We start from the raw sequence: 22,853 nt of genomic DNA, 5'->3' as shown, positions 1-22,853 counted from the left end.
ATCGTCACTCCTAAGAAGGAGTACATCCTTCTTAATAAAAACACATGGTGCCTAACGCAAAGCATTCACAGATCCACAGTTGTCATCGAAAGGTCCATAGCACTAGATCTGCCTCTACAACACACACACAAACACACACATGTGACTCCCCTAGATGCACACATGCACCATAGAGCAAGCCCTTGATCACACTTATCCCAACATACCCTGAAACCGACTCGTTGCTGAAAGACAGCCATTACAACTCATAAACGACAGAAATTATGCTTTCATAAGCTCTCCCTCACTCCCTCTCTCTGAAGATGCACTAGGGCCCAGGACAAAACGTCGGGCTGGACCCCCCCGAAGGTCTTTATTCATGAGAGAAAATCTGTTACAGAAGTTCAGCGTAGAGCTGTCTGGAAATCTCTTTTTTTCAAAACGTGTAAAATCCACTTTATTACAAGAGCTTCAAGCTCAATTCAAATTGGCAATATGCCACTTGTCTAAAATCTAAACTAAGTCCTATTACATGCCACTAAGGGCTATTCTGGAGTCTTCAAAGCTCTCCGTCACACGAACCGCCTCCTAGATGCTTGTCAGGCTCCCGTTACGCTTAGGAAAAATAATCCTTCCTAGTACCTGCAACAATTAATTAAAACGCACCACCATGGTACCCATTAATTGTTAGCGCTTTGCATGCAAATAACACACTGTGGACTAATTCTAGTCACGGTGGGCGTCCCCACTGAACACATGTGCACATCTAACAAATATAAAAATTTATATTTATTCTCTGGTTGACCAGAGTCAACACTCTTGATTATAATTAAGGAGCTTTGACCAAGGGTCGAGGCGCCTTAATTATAGCCAAGTCTCTCCAACCGAAGTTGGCACAACTCTCCAACCTAAGTTAGCACATCTTGGTTAACCGGAGTTAACCCTCTTGGCGTATGCCAAGTCTTGTTGACCGAAGTCAACACTCTCTGACCGTAGTCAGCTCTGTGGTTCTCTGGTTAACCGAAGTTAACCCTCTTGGTAATAAACCAAGTCTCCTTGACCGGAGTCAGGTTTACTTGACTAGAGTCAAGTATCTTTGACCGTAGTCAATCCTTTGACCATTTAAAATAACTCTTGACCATAATTATCACATATAAAACTCTTTAATTATGATCAAATAAATGGTCAATTGTACTTTGACTTAGGATATTTACATTGTGGTGACATCCCCTCGGCTTCTATTCAGTTGACCTCAACTGAAAAGCTTCCTTGTAAACATCCAAAAGTTGTGGATGGTCCGATAACATGTCTTCGTCCATCTACTTGGCATCAATTGCCGTATAATTCTTGAATTTTACAAGATACCTGTAAAATTGCTTACCCTGAGGGCCTTTACGTACAGTATGGTACATAATTTGCTCTGGTTGAAGGACTTCCTCCAGCTCATCCACTTCTGATGGATCGTCTGATACTAGAGTTCTGTAGGCTCTGGTCCCTGGAATTTCTTTAGAAGACTCACATGGAATGCATTGTGAATCCTCCAATGCTCTGGCAATGCTAATCTGTATGCAATCTCATTTATTCTTTCTGTAACCCTGAAAGGGCCATAGTATCTAGGAGATAACTTTGCATACACTTTCTGTTTGCCTTTAAACTTGCAGAGCCTAGCTTTTTTAAACCTCAAAAGTACCCAATCACCTTCCTTAAGATCCAACTGTCTCCTATGCTTATCTGCAGCTCTTTTATGTTTCTCTTGAGACCTTTCAATTGCTGTCCGGACTTGGTTGTAAGCTGTCTGGAGGTCTCTCACACACTGATCAGCTGCAAATATTTCATCTTTGGTCCTCAATATAGGTGGCAAAATCACCTTCCCATATATGACTTCAAAAGGGGCTTTCCCTGTAGAGCTATGTATTGTATTATTGTAAGCAAACTCTACTAACGGTAGGTACTTTTCCCAGTCTGAACTTTGGTCACCCACGTAGCATTTCAGCATATCCAAAACTGTAGAATTTGCTACTTCACTTTGACCATCTGTCTGGGGATGGAAAGAAGAAGAAAAATTCAGATTCGTCCCCATGTTATCAAATAAAGCTCTCCAGAATAGACTGGTCATTCTGGGATCTCGATCACTAACAATGGACTTAGGCATACCATGATGTTTAAAAATTTGTGCCATGAAAAGCTTAGCCATATGATCTGCCTTTATGGTTTTGCGAACTGGAATGAAATGAGCCTGCTTGCTGAATCTATCAATGATAGTCCAAATCCCATCATTCCCTGACTTTGATCTTGGCAAATCAAAAATAAAGTCCATTGTAATACTTTCCCATGGTGCCTGAGGCACGAGAAGAGGCATAAGTAGGCCAGGTGCCTTCCGTCTATCATACTTCACTTTCTGACACGTAAGGCATTCAGTAACAAACTGATGTATATATTTCCGCATCCCTGGCCAAAAGAAATACCTCTCTAGTGCTAGAGTTGTTGCTGTAATTCCTCTGTGTCCAGCATAGGGAGGTGCATGGCATTCCTCCAAAATCTTTTTCCTCATCTCCTGGGTGATGCATAGGCAATCATCTTTCATTAAATACCCATCTTTCAGGGAATAGTGATTGGGGAATTGCCCCTCTTGCATTTGCTGTAAAATTTCACCAAAATCTGAATCATGAGCATATTGCTCCCTCATGCCTTCCAGGTCCTGGTGATAAGCAATAGTCACATTATTGACCTAGGTCTTCAGGACAAGGCATCTGCCACTCTGTTCCGAATTCCTAGGGTATGGACAATCTGAAAATGATACATTGACAGCATGTTTGCCCATTTCATATGCTTCTCGGAAAGCTTGGTCTGAGTCAAAAAGTATCTCAGACTTTGGTGATCTGTCTTGACAGTAAAATCTGCACCCAAAAGATAGTGCTTCCATGTATGGATGGCATGAATTACAGCCAATAACTCTTTCTCATAGATTCCTAGATATCTTTCTGCATCCCGAAGTCGCCTGCTTTCATAGGCTACTACATGACCATTCTGATGCAATGCAGCCCCAATACATTCTCCACAAGCATCGCAATCAACATCAAAAGACTGATAAAGATCCTAGACTACCAGAATAGGCTCTGTAGTCAACTTCTCCTTGAGTGTATTGAATGCTTTCTTCTGTGATAATCCCCATGTGAAGGCTGCATTTTTCTTAGTAAGGTCATGTAATGGAGCTGCAATATCAGCAAAATGTCTGATAAACCTTCTGTAGTAAGAACACAGGCCTAGGAAACTTCGAACTTCATGCACAGTTTTCAGCTCTGGCCATTCCTGAATGGCACGGATCTTCGCTGGATCCATTTGTATCCCATTCTTGGATATTATATGCCCCAGATAGTGGATTTCTTCCAAGAAGAATTCACTTTTCTTGCTGTTTGCATAGAGCTGATGATTTCTCAGCTCTTGAAACACTATAGCAAGATGTTCTCTGTGCTCTTCTTCTGTCTTAGAACAAACTAAGATATCATCAAAGAAAGTACCCGTAAAATGCCTGTACTTCCGGAAGATGCGATCCATCATTCTATTGAATGTGGTTGGAGCATTTGTCAACCCAAAAGGCATCACTAAGTATTCATACAACCCGAATGTAGTGCGAAATGCTGTCTTGTGCACATCCTGAGGCTGTATCCTCACTTGGTGATAGCCACTCTTTAAGTCTATCCTGCTGAAAACTGAAGCTCCATTTAATTGATCCAGGACATCATCAATACACGGAATAGGGAATCTATTCTTGATGGTCATTTTGTTCAGTGCATGATAATCGACGCACATACGGAATGAGCCATCTTTCTTCTGTACTAACAGTACAGGGGAACAAAAAGGAGACGAGCTGGGCTGAATCAACCCTTTGGACAGTAAATCCTGTACCTGAGTCATAATCTCCTCTCTCTGAGTCGCACTGACTCTATAAGGTGGTTTGTTTGGTGGCTCACTACTAGGCATTAACTCTATCTAATGATCTTCTGGTCTCTCTGGGGGTAACTCCCCTGGCAAAGCATCAGAAAAGCAATCTTTAAAGTTTACAAGAAACTAAAACTTATCTTTGTCTGCATCATTCATTTCAGCATGCATTTCATTCCCTTTTTCTTTAACAAAAACCATGTACGCAGAAATTGCAGACTTTATTGCTTTACCACATGAAACATCAGATACAATGGGGATAGTGTCCCCTTTATTCCTGGCAATTAAACGCTGATTTTTCCCCCTATGCACAAACTCCAGCACTCTTTCAGGAAGAGTCAACTTCACTGCCTTGCGGTGAAACCAAGGCATTCCCAAAACTACATCATAATGTTTCAGTGGAGAAATGAAGAAGTCTTCCTGATCCGCATAACTTTGAACATGAAGACGGAGCTTCCCTATCAAGGGAGTGACTGGCACAGGATTCCCACAGAACATTTGATCGGCATCCAAAGCCCTGCCTAACTCCTCCGTCTTTATTCCCAGCCTCAGGGCTAGATCCTCTGATATGAAATTATCAGTAGCCCCTGGATCAAATAAAATTAGCGCTTGCTGGTCTCTAACTTTGCCCCATGATAGCAGCAATTCTCGTTCTTCTGGGTTCAAAGCATGACCCAGTATGTCAGGAATTCCCCCCGCCATTGGCTTTTGCGGTCCTCGTGGCTTCTCTGCCTCTTTTCCCTTCGAAGTTGAAGGCTTTTCTGGGCACTGGGCAGCCACATGCCCCTCTTTACCGCACCTGAAGTATTTCCCATCTCTACGGAATTCCGCTATCTGTTCAGGGGTGAATAGATATTTGCCCTTATAAGTTCTTGAAAACTGAGTACCCCTCGGCTTCTGAGGCTGAAACCCTTTCTTTTCAGCCTTGGGATACTCTTTCTTTTCGGATTTTGAAAAATCAGTTTTCTTTTTATCAGCACGTCCTGTATGCAAGGATGGCACTGTAGATGGATCTTGTAGCGACACAAGACTCGCTATTGAGGCTGAATGCATAAGGTCTTGAATATTCTTTGCCCCCAAAGCATTCACTACTGCCTGAATTCTTGGAGTGAGACCTGCTCTGTATTTTCTCATTTGGGTGCCTTTGGAAATCTTTTTGAAAGGTGCAACCTGCAAATAAGCATCCCAAAACTTTTGGTTGTACCCATCCACTGTATCTCCTGCATCCATATGCAAGCTGTCCCAATCTTGAAGAACATGGTCTCTAAACTGTTTAGGCATAAACTACTGGTAGAAGGCTTTCTTGAAGTCCCTCCACTTCCTTGGGGCTGACCCATCTGTGGTCTGTGCACTCCACCATGCACTAGCTATTGCTGTCAAGTGCAAACTGACCATTCTTAACTTGGAGGATTCTGAAAATTTTTCTGTACCGAATGCAGCATCAAACTGTCTGATGAACTGCAATGCTTTGTCTGTATGACCATACTGTCCATTGTAGGTCATAAACTTGACAGATTTTCCTCCCTCTTTAAATTCCTTGGTCACTTTGGACATCTTTCTCTTTCTAGACTTCTTGTGTTTTCTTCTTTTCCTGGATGGTTTATCTGATAAGGAAGAAGAAGACACAGAAGTCGAACTCGAGGTAGACGGTGATGGACTGGGAGATCGGTGATGATGCCTCGATCTCTTTTTACTATGGGACCGTCTCCTATAAGATCTCTCTTTCTCAGACTGTACACGAGAGTGTGCCTCTGGCATTGGCATTGGCATGTCATATACTGGATTAGGCATAGCTTCTGCTTGAAACAAATGCTGAGCCCTTGGATCCCTTTTGAGATTTTCCAGCTCTTGTATACGAGTGCGTACCATCGGTTCAAATTCTTGTTGAGTTTGCGGCACACTTCTCTGTCTTGGATGTACATCCCTATCTTGTGAATCCCACTGGATAGGTGATTGATCCATATTCTGGGATCTGCAGATTTCACACACCGTGTAGGTAACTGATGCACAACTACCTTTGCTTTTCCAACAGAAAAAGTACCTCAACAAGAGGTGTTTTGCATTCACAATCTATGCCAGTACTGGCTGTCAGTTCAAGGCATATACCCACACAGTTGCCAAAGCATCAACAACTATATTGCCCTTTTCTGGCTGCTGCAGATGGCTTCAAAAGGCATCTGTTTTTCCCTCTTTTCACTGCTCAAAGGCATGCATACTCTTTTTCTGCAAATCTCTAATTTCTCTGCTTTTCTGCTGCTTTTCTGACAGTAGAAATCTACTTTCTCTGTTTTCTCTGCTTTCTCTGTTTTTCTGCTGCTTTTCTGACAGTAAAAGTCTGACAAGCAGATGAAAATTGCTAGCAGAAACAGTCTCTGCAACTGTTCTCTCTTTTTTTTTTTTTTTTTTTGAAAAGAACAGTAACCAGATGGAGTAACTGGCTAGTTACTCTAACCAGATTGACTGGTTTTGGTCTGGTTAGTTTGCAACTGGACTAACTGGACTGGTCACAGTCTGGTTACAGTGACCAGACTGGTCTGGTTGGGTCAAGTTAACTAGACCTCTGACCAGAGTTAATTTAACCACTGGTTTGCCACATGTCAGTGCCACGTCAGCATCTGCCACATCAGCTTTCTGTCAGCCCTGCCACATCAGCACCTGCCACGTGTCAATGCCACGTCAGCTACTGCACTGTCTGCCACGTGTCAGTGCCACGTCAGCACCTGCACGTGCATGCCACCTGGCTGCCACGTCATCTGCTGAACTGTCTGCCAGCATGGACTGCCACGTCATCAAGCCCACTCCTCATCTGCCACGTGTACACCTAGCTGGCACCCTGGCCACGTCAGCATCCACGTGGACGTTGCGTCACCTTCGCAGTTTCGTGAAGCGTTAGCGTAGAGGGCATCGCCAAAGATCGCGTGGATACAGCGTCAAGGAGTTAGCAGAGCTTTCCGTCCACTGGCCAAACCAGACGATAGAGGGACTCGTCGCTCCTTCGCACCTTCTCCACGCCTTCGCCAGCACCTCGCTTCAAACATTACGCCTAATCATTTCCAGCCCGCACCATAGCGTAGCCTCCTCGAGCGGTATCGCCTTCACGAAGTATGCAAATTGACACAGGAAGCCAAAGATCGCCTCGCACGTTCACGCGATACCCAGGCAGCTACGTCGCTCATTGTGTTCTGCAAGGCAACGCAAATACCCATCATTTTCTCACACTTTCACTTCGCAAAAATACCCGGAAGATCATGACGCCGTTCTGCTTTTTTTGCATAGCTAACCGTCGATGACGACCTTTACTTTCCATCAGGTGTTCTAGGCCAAAGCCTGCACTCTTCAGTCTTGGATCGTCACTTTCTAGGAAGAAAATGAAACCTTACGCTCTGATACCAATGAAACCGACTCGTTGCTGAAAGACAGCCATTACCACTCATAAACGACAGAAATTATGCTTTCATAAGCTCTCCCTCACTCCCTCTCTCTGAAGATGCACTAGGGCCCAGGACAAAACGTCGGGCTAGACCCCCCCGAAGGTCTTTATTCATGAGAGAAAATCTGTTACAGAAGTTCAGCGTAGAGCTGTCTGGAAATCTCTTTTTTTCAAAACGTGTAAAATCCATTTATTACAAGAGCTTCAAGCTCAATTCAAATTGGCAATATGCCACTTGTCTAAAATCTAAACTAAGTCCTATTACATGCCACTAAGGGCTATTCTGGAGTCTTCAAAGCTCTCGGTCACACGAACCGCCTCCTAGATACTTGTCAGGCTCCCGTTACGCTTAGGAAAAATAATCCTTCCTAGTACCTGCAACAATTAATTAAAACGCACCACCATGGTACCCATTAATTGTTAGCGCTTTGCATGCAAATAACACACTGTGGACTAATTCTAGTCACGGTGGGTGTCCCCACTGAACACATGTGCACATCTAACAAATATAAAAATTTATATTTATTCTCTGGTTGACCAGAGTCAACACTCTTGATTATAATTAAGGAGCTTTGACCAAGGGTCGAGGCGCCTTAATTATAGCCAAGTCTCTCCAACCAAAGTTGGCACAACTCTCCAACCTAAGTTGGCACATCTTGGTTAACCGGAGTTAACCCTCTTTGCGTATGCCAAGTCTTGTTGACCGAAGTCAACACTCTCTGACCGTAGTTAGCTCTGTGGTTCTCTGGTTAACCGCAGTTAACCCTCTTGGTAATAAACCAAGTCTCCTTGACCGAAGTCAGGTTTACTTGACTAGATTTAAGTATCTTTGACCGTAGTCAATCCTTTGACCATTTAAAATAACTCTTTGACCATAATTATCACATATAAAACTCTTTAATTATGATCAAATAAATGGTCAACTGTACTTTGACTTAGGATATTTACATTGTGGTGACATACCCCCCCTCAAGGGTTTGCCTCTTGCAATGTCAAGGATACATCTAGTCTCATAGTTTCTCATGCCATCTCATGGTGGTCACACATGGCCATCTCATGGTGATCAAGGATAAATCTATGTCTAGGATCTCATGCTAGCAAAGGTGCCCAAGGGTCAAGGTTTACAAAAATGGGATAGACTAAACACATATCACATGGCCTACATCATATGGTGACCAGAGGTGATTTACAAAAGACAAAACATATGATATTCTTTTTGGAGTACTACTCCAGGCAAAGAACCTCAAAATTTGACCAAGTAATGATAAACAAAAATTCAAAGACAAGCTGCTCAAAAGGCAAAGTCCTTGTCTTCTACCACAAAGTTGGATGCTTCTTTTGCTGATGGAGTTCTCTCTTCAACCATATTTGACATAGTCCTCTTTTTCTCATTACAAAACTTTTCAGAGTGATTATTCTTTCCACAATATGAGTAAGAGTTGATTATATAACAATCCTTCTTAAGGTGATTGTTTTTCCCACGGTGTTTACAAGCCTTGTACTTGCTCTTTGAAAACCTCACTGCAAGTGCCTCTGTATGCATTTTGCCCACTCTTGAATTGTTCTTCCTTTCCTCTTCTTGTAAGGCACTAATGATGCCTTCTAATGAGGGTTGAGGTAGATTCTTCAAAGTAGTAACCACATAGTCAAAATCCTCAGACATGCTCTTTAAAAGCACTGCCATAGCATCATCCTCAGTGACAGGGGAATTAATTGAAGCTAGTTGTGTCATAATACTTCTCATAGTGTTAACATGGGCAGCAACATTACCTCCCTCCATTCTAAGTTCAAAGAACTTAATTTTTAGATTTAATTAAGAAGTATGAGAGCTAGTTGTGTCATAATACTTCTCATAGTGTTGACATGGGCAGCAACATTATCTCCCTCCATTCTAAGTTAAAAGAACTTAATTTTTAGATTTAATTTGAAAGTAAGAGAGCTAGCACCAAACAATATATCTAACTTGTGCCATGCTTCAAAAGGGAATTCCAAATCTGAGATGTGGTGTACATAGTCATCACCCAAACCTAATGCAATGATGGCATAGGCTTTCTCAATTCTCTTTGCATCTGCAGGTGTAGAAGTAGAGTCAGTGGCTTTTCCTTTACCTTTTGTTGTAGTTGATTCACCTTCCTGAGAGGTTTGAGTTCCTTCTTTGACTAAGTCCCATAGATTCTCCTTCATAAGCATAAACTTTATCTTCCAAATCTGAGATGTGGTGTGCATAGTCATCACCCAAACCTAATGCAATGATGGCATAGGCTTTCTCAATTCTCTTTGCCTCTGCAAGTGTAGAAGTAGAGTCAGTGGCTTTTCCTTTACCTTTTGTTATAGTTGATTCACCTTCCTGAGAGGTTTGAGTTCCTTCTTTGACTAAGTCCCATAGATTCTCCTTCATAAGCATAAACTTTATCTCTTCATCTGCCAAGTATGGAATCCTTGGCCATTGAACTTGTCAATTTTATAAGTATCCATGAGAACTTTGTCAGGCAGTGTCTACTCTCTTACAGAATGACTAATCTTATGGAACAAAGAAATCTCCCTCACTATACAAATGTAGATTGCTAGAGATAAATTCAGAGAATGCTAATTGTTTAGCATACTCGTACCTTGTTGGTTTCTCCCAAAGTTTCTTGGCTGGGGTCTTCTTCACTTTGAATTTTGTCCTTCTTGTAGTCTTCTTCAAGTGATAAGCATTTGAAGATCCCTCAGAGCTTGGCATTTGGACAAAAGATCAGTCCGAACTCAATTTCAAACTGAAAATACATTCTTTGAACTGTACTTTGGCATTACTTCAATCCTCAAGCATCACTCTAGCATTTACTCTAGCATCAAATGTCCAAAACTGTAAAAAATGCATTGCAGTAGACTAGCTCAACTTGGAGGGCACAATTCACACAACTGAAGAAGAGATTGAGAGGGCTTTCTGTACAAAACTAAAGCTTGAATATCAAAGTAAGTTCATCACAAAGCATTGCTGAAATAGTGCACCTTTTTGTCTGGGAGAGTTGCGCCTTCTTTGACTGTCTTTTCTCTAATTTCTCCTTGCTCCAGCAAGCATTGACCTTCAAAACTCATCAGCAGCAGGCTCTAGGCATGGACCAGCTTATGCTAGGAGGGCTCAAGCAATGGTTAAGCAGAGAAGCAGAATCGTGCATTTTTTCGTCAGAGTTTGCTTGAATCACTGCGGGTAGAATACTTCAAATCTAGGGAAATGCTCTGGGCCAGAGGGGCGCCCCATTGTGTAGGAACTCCAGCTGGAAGGGCTTGGCAAAAGTTGCAAGGAATAGGGAGAACAGAGCTAAGCCATTTCTGAGAAGGAAGTAGGAAGAAAGCTCAAAAAGAGGTGTTGGAGAAGATGATGAGGTGGCACTATCAAAATGAATTCTACAAAGCCTACCAGCTCTCAACTCTGATATCAAATGAAGAGGAGTGAGGGGTAGAAGAGATGCATCATGGCACAAAGAGTGAAAGCACAAGTGAGGAAAAATCCATTATATTAGAATGAAGGAATGACCTCCATTTTATAGAAAGAGAGGATGGTGTAGGCACCTTCCCTATATCAGTGGCAATCAGTCCCTACATCAGTGGGACTGGCCTAAATCAAAGGAACCTCCCATGTGGGGGCCTTTGGCTTACATCATCACTTAGGTCACACACTAGACACATCATAGCACTAGATGTGCTACAACACACACACACACACACACACGTGACTCCCCTAGATGCACACATGCACCATAGAGCAATCCCTTGATCACACTTATCCCAACACCAATGAGACAACATTGACTTGAAAAATCAAAATCCTTCCTCTATTTTTTTTTTCATTTCTCCCCCCGACAAACTGGAAATTTCTATAACAGGGATATCCTTATCGATTATCCTAAAAATCTGCATGGGATGTAGGTGTCAATGAATGAGCAAGATCTTGGCACTAAAAAAGGCTCATTGACAAAAAGCAAGAAAAAAACAATCAGCAAGCAAAAATGTGTCAACACATATACCTTTCTCCTCTTTACCCCCCTTAGACCTTTCTCCTCCTTAACCCACACACATTAATAAGCTTTGGTTTTAATGAGATCCTATAAAAAGAGAGTAACAATAAAAGTAACTTTACATTGAGTGCAACAATCCACTTATCTCAACTTTTAATTTATTTTTTAAACTAAAATTGAAGGATAAAGACACATCTATTCACACAAAATCTCATTCTTGGAAGGAGAGCAATCCTCATTCAATCCCTTCATAGTATGTTACAAGGTTAATCAATTCATCCCACTTGGGATTCCCGTCTCATACATGAAACCTACATCCGACAATTTTTGTGAGCTAAGCTAAAGCTCCCTTTTGCCTACTTATAAAAGTTGCCTATTCACTCCTGCAACCACAATAAATCATACTTACATAATATGTTCTACCTTGGATAGATGACCATATCTCAAAGGCTAGGCAACAACATCAAAGAGTATAGGATGATCTAAGCATTTACCTTGATCTCAATAGATAGTTGATCCTTCCTTTTGTGGAGTTTAAAATCATGATTGTTTGACACGTGTTGAGGTGGACCGAAGTGTTTGACACATCTAAATATATCAATCCAACAATCCCAAAGGCAAAAATCGAAGTAAGCTTGGATCCCAATTCATAAAAATGTATCTTGAGTGTGAAATTCAAAATCTAAAACATTAAGTCCTTTAAAATATCTATATACAAATGCAAAAAGAGTCCAAAATCAATATAAAATGCACGACTATGCAGTAGTCTTAATTTTTTTCTCAAAACAATGTAACATGTTACTTGCAATGCAAAAGTTGTATGCAAACAAATACATAGTGAGAATCTTTCAAATTGACCTAAGATCTAACAGTAAGTCCATCCTTGCCATAAAGAACATAAAGTACCAAAATGCCGACCCATATTCAAACAAACCATTATTATTTGAAGAATTAAGCTCACCATATAGGCTTCCAATGAAAGATACTATAATTTGAGCAACACTGTCTCATGGAATAGAATGGCATCAACTCAAGGAAACAAACATACATGAACCATCTTTTAAGGGGGCCAACTACAAATTACCTATATCTTTTTAGGATACACTAAGATGTCATCTAATGAAATGGTATGTTCCAATTACTCCAGGGTGTTCTAAAATGAAAGAACCCCTCAAGCGACATCTTGCTGACCCCTAAAGCTTCCTCAAACTGCTAGCTCCCTTCATTGACCTCGGTAAGCCAACATCTTGTTGACCCCTGAAGCTTCCTAAAACTCCTTCTATCACCCTCAATAGCCTTCCTGAAACTCCATCTTCGCTCCTCTTCCCTCTCCCTTCTATCTACTCCTTTGAGTTACCAATGTTGTCACTTCTTCCTCTTCTTCTCCAAATGCTCCCCTTGCTTGTTTGCTTCTTCCCTCTTCTTATCTTGCCACTCCTCTCACTAGTTGTAGGCCAACTAACATGTGTTTTTCATATGCCTTCCCTTGTTTGAATATGACGGCTTACTTAATATTCCCTCCCTTGTCATCAATCTAATCCTCCTTGACTTGTGTCTTTTTTGCTAGCCCTGATGTTCGCTCACAAGCCCCAAATGTACTTGTGGGGTGCCCTCACGACCACTTGCCCCTCTAACCGTGTAAAAGAAGCAATTCACAGCCTGCCTCCCCTTTTTCCATCCCTTCCTTATGTTTCATTGGCCATAGAAGGATTGTTCACTCCACTTGAAACTCTTGCACTAATACCTAGACAACTAGTTGTAGCGCCTTGGTAGGGGCATCCTTCATCCACCCTAGCCGCTAGACCCTCCATCCACCCTAACCCCTTTGCCTTTATGCTCCCCTTTTCTTTTATTTCAATTTTATTGTCTTCTCTTGCCTTCCTTTCTCTCTCACCGGCTTCTTCTGCTTGCTAGCAAGTATTGGAAAATTCTCTTTGATTTCTTGGAAGACTGTTGGTGGTGGAAACCCATGCATACTTTACTTTTGACAGTCTTCCTTATGAAATGATTCTGGAATAGAATGCATGTCTCTTCCAAGGGTTCTGTCTTTCTCCTCAATTGCTTTCGTTGGAAGTCCTTTTTTCTACTTGTCCACATCAGTCGTATGAACGATCATAAAGCTCCAAATCCATCTTCAAATATAAAGTCTAAAATAAGGGAGCCATAGAATCGTAGAAACACTTAGCGAATGATCAATATATTAAACCCATATAACCAATACTTTGGCATATCATGCTCCATAAGCTTCTCAATCATGGGCAGTGTCTCCTTGAAACAAAGTCCACTAAACCTTTCTCGAACTAAAGCATAGCTTTAATATTCAATCGCAGCAAATCTAAGTACTTAGCACATCAAAAACTACTTCCAATATTGGCTAGAAACTCAGTACAACAAGAAGAACTCAACGATGGAGCTAGAACATAAATCGCAATAGAGGAAGAGAGTCTGAGAAAAAACACGGCGCCACACTATGGGCGCCACACTATGGGCCTAAAATAGGGCCCCCCCTGCGGAAGGTCTTTATTGCAATAGAATACAATTTTAGAGCTTGCTCACAGGGGAGCATGAATTTGATACAACTTGGATTCTCCATCCATAAGATTGCTATCTATAAACTTGGCACGTAGCTGAAAAGCTAGGCTTTTCCAAAAAATCTTGGGCCTGCTTTTAGCCAAAATATGCTTACTTTTTCCTAGATATGTCAAGGACTTTAGAGAGCAGCTCAAACGGTATCCATCACATTGTATGGCCTACCTGAGTCATATTAGGGTTTCGCTAACCACGCTGAGATAAGTGGGCCATGGGTAACCCCAACCACTACACCTTCAATCAACTTGTTTCCTTGCTCTTGCAGGAGGAGAGTCATCAAAATTGGGCTCCTTCCATTATGCAGATCAAGCCTTTGCCACGGATCACTAAGGCAAAGGCAAGGGGGGGGGGAGACGATTTCAGCAAGCCCAAACCTTCATCTAGATGGTCTACCTGATTCATATTACGGCTTCCACTACGATGTTGAGGTTAGTGGCCATGGGTAGCCCCAACCACCACGCCTTCAATCAACGAAAGACCAGACCTTCAAGTCCAAGTCTAATGTCTTCCCTTTTTTCAAGAACATTTCTTGCCAGCACTGAGAATGAGAGTGGAAAGAAGCTCTTGAGTCTCCACACTCACAAGGGGGGGTGAGTAAATGTCCCGTAATTTTTTGATTTTCTAGCAACTCAGGGCATAACAATACCATACAAAACACTCCACAACAGAATGGAGTCGCAAAGCGGAAAAAAGGACATTGATAGAAATGGCCAGATGCATGCTTAAGGTTAAGTCTTTGCCCAACAAGTTTTGGTTGGATGCAATTATCTCCATAACAGAATGGGAGTCGCAAAGCGGAAAAATAGGGCATTGATAGAACTAGATGCATGCTTAAGGGGAAGTTTTTGCCCAACAAGTTTTGGTTGGATGCAATTATATGTGCCAACAATGTGCTCAATAGAGCACCCACACGGGCATTGAAGATATCACTCCTTATGAAGCATGGACATGCCAGAAGCTTGTCATTTCACACATGCGGCAGTTTGGGTCCTTGGCATATATGCAAATGTTCCCTCTCAGTTAAAGTACAGGCTAGAAGATAAGGCTGTCAAATGCATATTCATACAGCTCACAGAGCAAAGGATACATGTTGTATCAGCCTAACAAGTGTCAGCAGAAACATGGTTTTTGCTAAGAATGCAGCTTTACCTAGGTTGCACTGTAAAAAAACAGCCATCGGTAATGCCTCATATGTGATTGATTCCTTGCTGGGCCTCTTTCAGTCAAACACAGATTCAGATCAGATTTTGCAGGGTACAAAGCCCAACGCTTCTAGCAGTTCACAGCCTCCTCAAGATGCCAATGTTTAAGCTTTTGATGATCATGCTCTTGAACAGGCCGTTGAAGAGAAGGATGTCTTTAGATTGCAGAAAATAGTCCCAAGGTGGCTCTTGGAACTTGCCAAGACAGCAAGCAAGCTGAGCCTTTGGCTGCCTGCACAAGAGATGGTCAGAAACAGATGCATGGCAATTATTTTCTTGATGTCGCATGGATTGCCACTTGCTTTGCAACGAAGAACCTTTATGCCATCAGGATGCATTTGCTCTAGCAAGGAATGGATGGATGCCATGAGAGCTGAACTGAAGTCCATTCATGCAAATGGGTGAAGTAGAAAGCTGATGGTAGAGCCTGCCACTTTGCGAAAGGCTATGCACAACAACACAGCATTGAGCTCTGCTCCCACGTCACACATCACAACCATTCAATGTGTCATTGCCATTGCATCACATAGGCATTAGGAGGTGAACTTGATTCCATTGATGCAAAATGGGTGACGCGGAAAGCTGATGGTAACGTAGACCACTACAAAGCCCGCCTCTTTGTGAAAGGCTATGCACAACAACACAGCATTGACCTCTGCTCCAACGTCACACGACCATTTGATGTGTCATTGTCATTGCATCACGTAGGCATTAGGAGGTTTCACCAACTTGACATTAAGACAGCTTTCCTTCACGGCAGTCTACTTGAAGAAGTCTATATCAATCAACCTCCAGTCTTTGAGGTTGAAGGTTCTGAAAATCAGGTTCGCCGGCTGGAAAAGGCCCTTTATGAATTGAAGCGGGCAGCCTGGGCATGGTATGCCAAAATACATTCACATTTGTTATGCCTTGGATTTCAGAACAGCCCCACAAAGGCCACTCTTTATCCACAAAAGAGTGAATCAGAATTTCTGATTTATGTGGACGACATAATTGCAGACATGCGCTTGGTTGCATTACTATCTTGGCATGCAGTTCGCTAGTTTAGAGGGGGACATAATGATGAGCAAATCTAAGTAGCTCTTACAGCACTTCTAGTTCGAGGATTATAAACCGGTATTGGAGCTTGGCTTCCGTTTCCCCTCTGAGGATGGGATTGATGCTACCCTTTACCAAAAGGTTTTGGGGGGCTGCCTTATCTATTTATGTCACACCAGGCCTGATCTGCAATATGCAGTGTCTCAGTTAAGTAGGTTCATGCACGAGCAGTGAAACGTGTCTTCCAATACTTGCAGCATTTGGGACAAATATACGGTGATATGTCTTCACTGATAACGCATGCTTTCACAGATAGTGACTGGGCTGGTTGTTACAACATCCGTGTGTCTCACATTGGCAAGTGTTTGCCCGCAATTGCTACTTCTAGATGTGAAGTTAGTATAGGGCAGCCTTCAAAGCTACTGTAGAGTGTGTTTGGCTCCGCAAGTTACTTGCAGATCCTGATGTCAGCCGAGCATCTTATACCATAATCCAAACTGATAGCCAGAGTGCTTTGGCCGTTGCGGGTAATTCAGCCTTTCATGCACGTATGAAGCACATAAAGGTACGATATAGCACTATATTCGAGATCAACTATTCGAGATCAACTGCAGGCTAAAGACATAAAGTTGTCCTACATTCCTACAGAGAATAACTTTTCATGAAGGCTCTACTGCAACAGTAGTTTGAAGCTTTTCGACAAGCTTTACACTTGGTACCTTTCGTCACGTGATTTTTATCTCCTTGTACTCTCATAGATTTTGCTATATCCATCACAGATGAACATATGAAACCATGATTTAGCTTCCACGAATGGATACTTCAGCCATACAATGGAGAGGAATTTGTTGCTGGTATAGCTTTGTAGACTAGTTACGCCTGGTTACGACATCTAGTCCACTTGGGACACAAGCCTAGTTCACTTAGGACCTGTAGTCCTAAGTTGAGTTTGGGCCCTATTAAGGCCACCTTTGCACTTTCTCATTATACATTTGCAAGTGCATTGCAGTTCCTTCAGCTTGTTTGTTGCTCCCTTGCATTCCATCTCCATTCCATTGCTCCCTGCATCCAACCATCCCTCCCACTCATTACAAACTACAAGCTGTCTTAGGGCTGATTTCACCACTTGGAGATGGCCAACATGATAAAGTGTCTCCAAGTACTTCAACAAATCCTTTGCTGCAAGCTTGCAATATACTACAAGCATGATGTAGAGGTTTCTAATAATGAAACAAACTGATGATATCCCTGGAAACTCCAATTATAGGATGCACCCAACCAAGCTTGCCCATATCCTTTAGAAGATTATTCAAGCAATGGACCATGCATGGACTAACAGTGAGCAGTGGATACCATGCCTCAAGAATTCAAACTGCTGCCCTATGAGCATTCTCCCTGTCTGAAATGAACTGAATGACATGCTTTAGCCCCTATTTCAACTCTTTCATTCTCTCTCAGGTCTTTCCACCTTAAGAGTTGTCAATTTCTTCAAGAAGCATGATTTCCCTTTCAAATATGCAAAAATGCTTTGAATAGACTGCCTACACGTGATACTCCATCCATCCCCATCAAAGACACACTAGTGCTCTTCCATTCCTTTTTGACATGTTCTATTTCTCCCCATCCCAAATATTGGCTCTCAGGGCCTCGTATGATGGGGGAGTGTAAGAGGGACCGAAAGATGTAATTGCTTTGACCATACCCAAAAAATCATGGAATATGGGCTTTCTTTAGAGCAATGTCTACACTAATAAAACAATTTGCCCACTACATCATCCACTTGGTCTCTTCCTTCCTCTAGAAGTTACAAAACCTCCAACTGTAGACATTGGCAGACTTGTAGAACCTGTTCTAGCAAAACTCGGTGTACTGATATTAATTGAAGAACAAAAGTACATACACGAGTAATTAGTGTAGCACGAGCTCGCCTCTTCAATTTCTTGCTTGGAGGTGGTGCATCCATCAAGGCTTGCAACCGTAAGGGCATAGTATCAAGCACTGAAGGGAAAATACCAATGCATTTGCTTTGAATTCCCGACAGATGAGCTTGTACTCTAGCATAACTCCCCGTCTTGGATTGCCCACATTAGCACATCCACTTGCATGATCCTTCTGCAAGCCGCTCTTCAGCATTCCATCTCAACCTGCTTCCACTAAGGAGATTGAGCATTAGGGCATGGAGGGGCAATCACCTCAAACTTAAAATAGTTCAGTTATCGTAAGTAGTAACTATAGAAGTCTATAGGCAATAGAAATTGCTTGCATCATCCAATCTAAGTCTTGCAGCCGGCTATCTGTAGGCTATATAGGATGAGACATGCAAATACCAATGCGCATTAAAGCAACATCGAATTTGGAAAGAGTAATCTTGAAATCAATTGCCACACAATAGAAACACGTCATTGATTTACACTTATTACGAAGGAGGCAATATGACAAAGAAGGTGGCGGGTATGACAAACAAGTAGGCAAGTGTAATGAGCACATAGGCAGGCTGTGACCAACAAGTAGGCAGTTGTGACGAACACGTAGGCAGCTCTAACTAACAAGTAGGCACCTGTGGATATAGGTAGGCGGCGACGACAAACAAGTAGGCAGCGACAACACAAAGGTAGGCAGCTATGGATACGCATAGGCATCGACAACGAACAAGTAGGCAACGGCGACGAATAGGACGATGAACACTTGATGACAATGAGCAGAGCGGACCTGCCCTTGGCCACAAGCAAGAGCAGTCCATATTCTTGTGTCAGGTGAGTGAATCGTGATGAAGGTTGAGCATAGAAGTTAAACGCTTATAGCGCTGAGCATGGGCTGGAAAAGCACCATTGTTTGCAGCAACGCAAAAATGAGAGAAGCTTCATCTTTTTTCATGGATTTCTCATTCCCCGAGATCATACGCTATGATTATCACTCATGAGTTTTCATTTGATAGTGAAAAGCACAAGGGTGGCGCGGCATATCAGGCGAAACAATAAGAAGTGCGCTCTAGAGAAATTGTCCATTCAATTTGTAGCCCATATTCTATCTTCATCCATACAGAAACAAGTGCGTGGTATAGGGAATCCGAATTTGTTACCTCTGCTTCTTGCCTCTTCAATGCTCTCGCCCTCTCTAACTACTCTTTTTTCTCAGCTCGTTTCATGATAGTGACAAAATCATTTTGAGTCAATATTTGTGGTTCCGAGAAGTCTATGTATGACTCTGTCTTCCTTGCCACCTACCTCTGGATTGTCTACCTTGGCATGGGTAGAAATCCAGTGAATTCTTCAGCTACCCCCACATTTTGAACAACTATGTCATTGCCCTCCTCATTCTCTGATATTTTTACCAAATCATCCTTTGAAAGATCCTTGAAATAATTAGGAACTTCCTCTACAAAGAAATTCGACTCATCCTCTCCACCCCCATCCTTTTTTATGCATTCAACAAGTGATGAAGGAACAATTATCAATAGAAGGCATTTCTGAGCCCATTTCAGCACTTGTCAGTCTATTACGGTCTACATCTCCATCTCTTCCAACATAGCCATATTGCAAGGATGGGATGCTAAACACTACTGTCTAGTGTGAGAGGGGAGAGTGACCATCTCCATGCCCATTTCCCCAAGAAGGCGTAACTTACACCAATCCAACACAAGAAGATGTTGACTGAGGTTCCCAACAAAGTTCTAAAATTGTTTTGAACATAGATGAAAAAGGAAAGCAACCATCTAGGCCTTAGGTTGGATTCCCATGCACCTATTTCCTTTGCATTCCTTTAAATAATTCCTTGCCTTATAGTTCCCTCTAAAAGGATACAAGTTTTGAATGGCTTTACATGCTTCGTTGACACGGCACATAACTGTCAGCGGAAACCCACATCCTTGCTACCCTTCCCACTTGGCACCCATTCTCATCACAATTTCAAATAAGACTGGGACTATAATTATGCATACCATACAAGAGTGCAAGCTTGTTGAAAAACTTACCCACTAGTCCTAGGTGGATTGGTTTATTGAGTACAGGAAATGACATGGACGGATGGGAGTAAACAAGCTCAAAGGAATAAAGGCTAAATGCCATGGTTTTATGCATGCTATGTAATGTATTAAATGGCCAAGGGTCATTACATTTTTGATATGGGAGAGTGCTTACAAGCCTTCCACTTTTGGCATGTAATTTTGGATGAGTACGTGAGTAAAGGAGTGACAAAGAGAAAAGTATGGTAAAAGGATGCTCAAGAGAAAAGTATGGAAAAGGGATATTCAAGAGATGAATACGTGACTTTGTATCAACGGCTCATGCTCTTATTGCAATATTATAAATACTCTTGGTGTGGGATCACGAGCGACACACTGCCAGGGGGGAGATATTCAAGTTTGCAGCTCAATCCCTATTCAAGCCCTGATCCACTCTTAGCACAAGGCCGGGGCTGCAGTGTTTTAAGCCTTTCCACCACCCTCTTCTAGGAATACCTTTCCACAAATAGGGGTCTACCACCTTCACTTTGAGATCATCAGAGGTTGCGCAAGTCGTGAATGCTCACATATCCCACCCATTCTTTTATGTGATTCTCCAGTAGAAGGCTGAGGACAGGGTCAAGGCCTTGCCTTTAAGTGTCGGTCTGTCCAACCAACCAATCAGCAAGGGAGGAGGCACATCCCATATTTGTGAGCAACAGCTATTCAAGATAATGTTCCAGATTCAACCTCTCCCATTGCTAGGTGCATGTCCTTAACAGTCCAGCTTCTTATCTCTCGTGTAGGGGGCCTTCCTATCATGATCAAGGCTGAGGCTGACCCACCCTTTCTGAGTCAATATTTGATCAAGGCATTTTAATCGAGGGCTAGTGAGAACTGCTCCCTTGGAGTTAGGTGTAGCTCCTCTAATTCAGACCATTCCGTGCAAAATTATTATATAAACAATTAAGAGTAAGCACTAAGTTGAATTGACTATACCCCGGTAAGAGTGCAGTGCTAGAGGCGATAACTACACCATGAAGCACGTAGGGAAGCATGCAATCAACTCAATCATGCAAAGGGAAGGATGTAGAATAGGCATTCGCATCTAAGGTGTGAATGGGAGTGCAAGCAGGTGAAGGGAAGAGTGCAACATAGGATTGCGAAGCAGCAAATAATGAAAGAAGCAATGGCTACAAGAGGAGCATATGGGGATTACATGGAAGTGACTAAGCAAGCTACTAAGAAGAGACGTGTGCTTTATCTTTTGTATCTACGTTGTAAACTCAAACTTGGATACCACTTATCCGTATTGTTCTCTTCGATTGGCCACGCTTGGAGCAGCACAATTCTAAAATTGCAGTTGTATTTTCCCTCTGTCGTTTGAGATTTTGTTACAATTTGAAATCTGTTTGCTAATCTCCCACACTGCTCTACAAGATCAATGGTGGAGATCGTCTAACACTACTATTGATCCACTCCCTTACATCTATAATTGGTTCCTTCAACCCATTTGGATCTAGCAGGACGGGGCCTAGAGTTTAAACAAGCCTCCTTGCAATGAGGGGCCCAGAAAACAGACAATCCAAACATATACACACGGCCCTAAAAAGGGGCATTAGCCTTTGGACAAGTCCTCATGCACCCGTGTTGCAAAAGTCACACACCTACAGGCTTAATCATGCACAGCTATTTGGAAGTCAAACACTTAGTCACAAGTACATGAACACAGATGATCCCCGAACATTGCACCTACTGTGGTAAAAGATTTGCACCAAAGGATGTAAACCAATGAAATTGAATCTAATGACAAACGGTTGGGTGAGCATTTAAGTTGTTTGCAAGCGAATATGGTGACATAGTTCTTGAACAAAGGCGTGCCACTAGCCAAGCACATAGAGTTGCACTATAAAAACGTTCTAGACTGAAGTTGCACATTTTGGAGCTCCAGCACACAAAAATTTGTTAATGTTCGTCCTCCTAGCCAATTGTGTACGAGGGAGTGTTCGGAATCCGGATCCTTTCTACAGTTCGCCTTATGTACCACCTATCTTACATGTGTGATGGCGTGTATGTATAATGATATGGCATTATGTTACGTTCTGTTCCCATTCGCTATTATTTTTCCATTCCCGTTCGGTCAAGGGTTGCCATTCTGCACAATGTTGCTATTTCTGGGTAACTATGCTCCCATTCTTTTGCAATACAATGTCCCAATCCATGAGATGTGTCAAATGAAGCTATTGGGAAATTGCTTCTAAATCTGATCGTTGAAGTCCCCCTTACTCCGCTCTCCTTCACCATGTGCTTTGCAAAAGCACGTCCTGATCCATAAGCATGTCTCAATGAAGTTGTGGGGAAGACAATGCTCCGTAAGCTCTCAGCAGAATGGCACTTCAATTGTGCAGGTCTACAATGAATTATTGCATATTCACCAACTAGTTCGAAGTGCAAACCCCACACAAAAATTGCCCAATGATAACTATGTCAAAGATCCTACTTCTACATGGATTACATGGATATAGATGGTGTTAACAATTATCATTTGTAGGATTTCAATGCTTGTCTCTGATATCTAGGTCAGTGAGCATCTCATCAATTATTAAGGAGAGTTAATGACAACAATCTGAACAGCCTCACAAAGAAAATTACATCAATGACAAATCCCAAGCAGCAAAGTAGCTTTGCCTCCCATTGCAAAACAGAACTGAGCAAAGGCTACAGCCAAACATTTTACT

At 42.2% G+C, this 22,853-nt stretch overlaps 1 protein-coding gene across 3 annotated transcripts in view; it reads right to left on the bottom strand.

Moving 5' to 3' along the window:
• The window catches only part of LOC147896503 (transcription factor MYB3R-1-like), a 36,600-nt gene that overhangs the window by 5,448 nt on the left and 8,299 nt on the right, over positions 1-22,853 (bottom strand). For all 3 annotated transcript variants that reach the window (XR_015541731.1, XM_087381038.1, XM_087381040.1), the window contains exon 8: positions 11,841-11,934. Coding sequence is in view for 2 of the 3 variants with exons in the window: in XM_087381038.1 (XP_087237164.1) it covers positions 11,887-11,934 (48 nt within the window). In the remaining variant the exon portion in view is untranslated. The remainder of the gene's footprint in view (positions 1-11,840; positions 11,935-22,853) is intronic.

The sequence above is a fragment of the Dipteris shenzhenensis genome, chromosome 11 (assembly GCF_047967505.1).
Source record: "Dipteris shenzhenensis isolate YYH24624 ecotype China chromosome 11, Dip_SZ_1.0, whole genome shotgun sequence".
Taxonomy (NCBI): domain Eukaryota; kingdom Viridiplantae; phylum Streptophyta; class Polypodiopsida; order Gleicheniales; family Dipteridaceae; genus Dipteris; species Dipteris shenzhenensis.
This window is presented reverse-complemented; position numbering and strand designations above follow the sequence as displayed.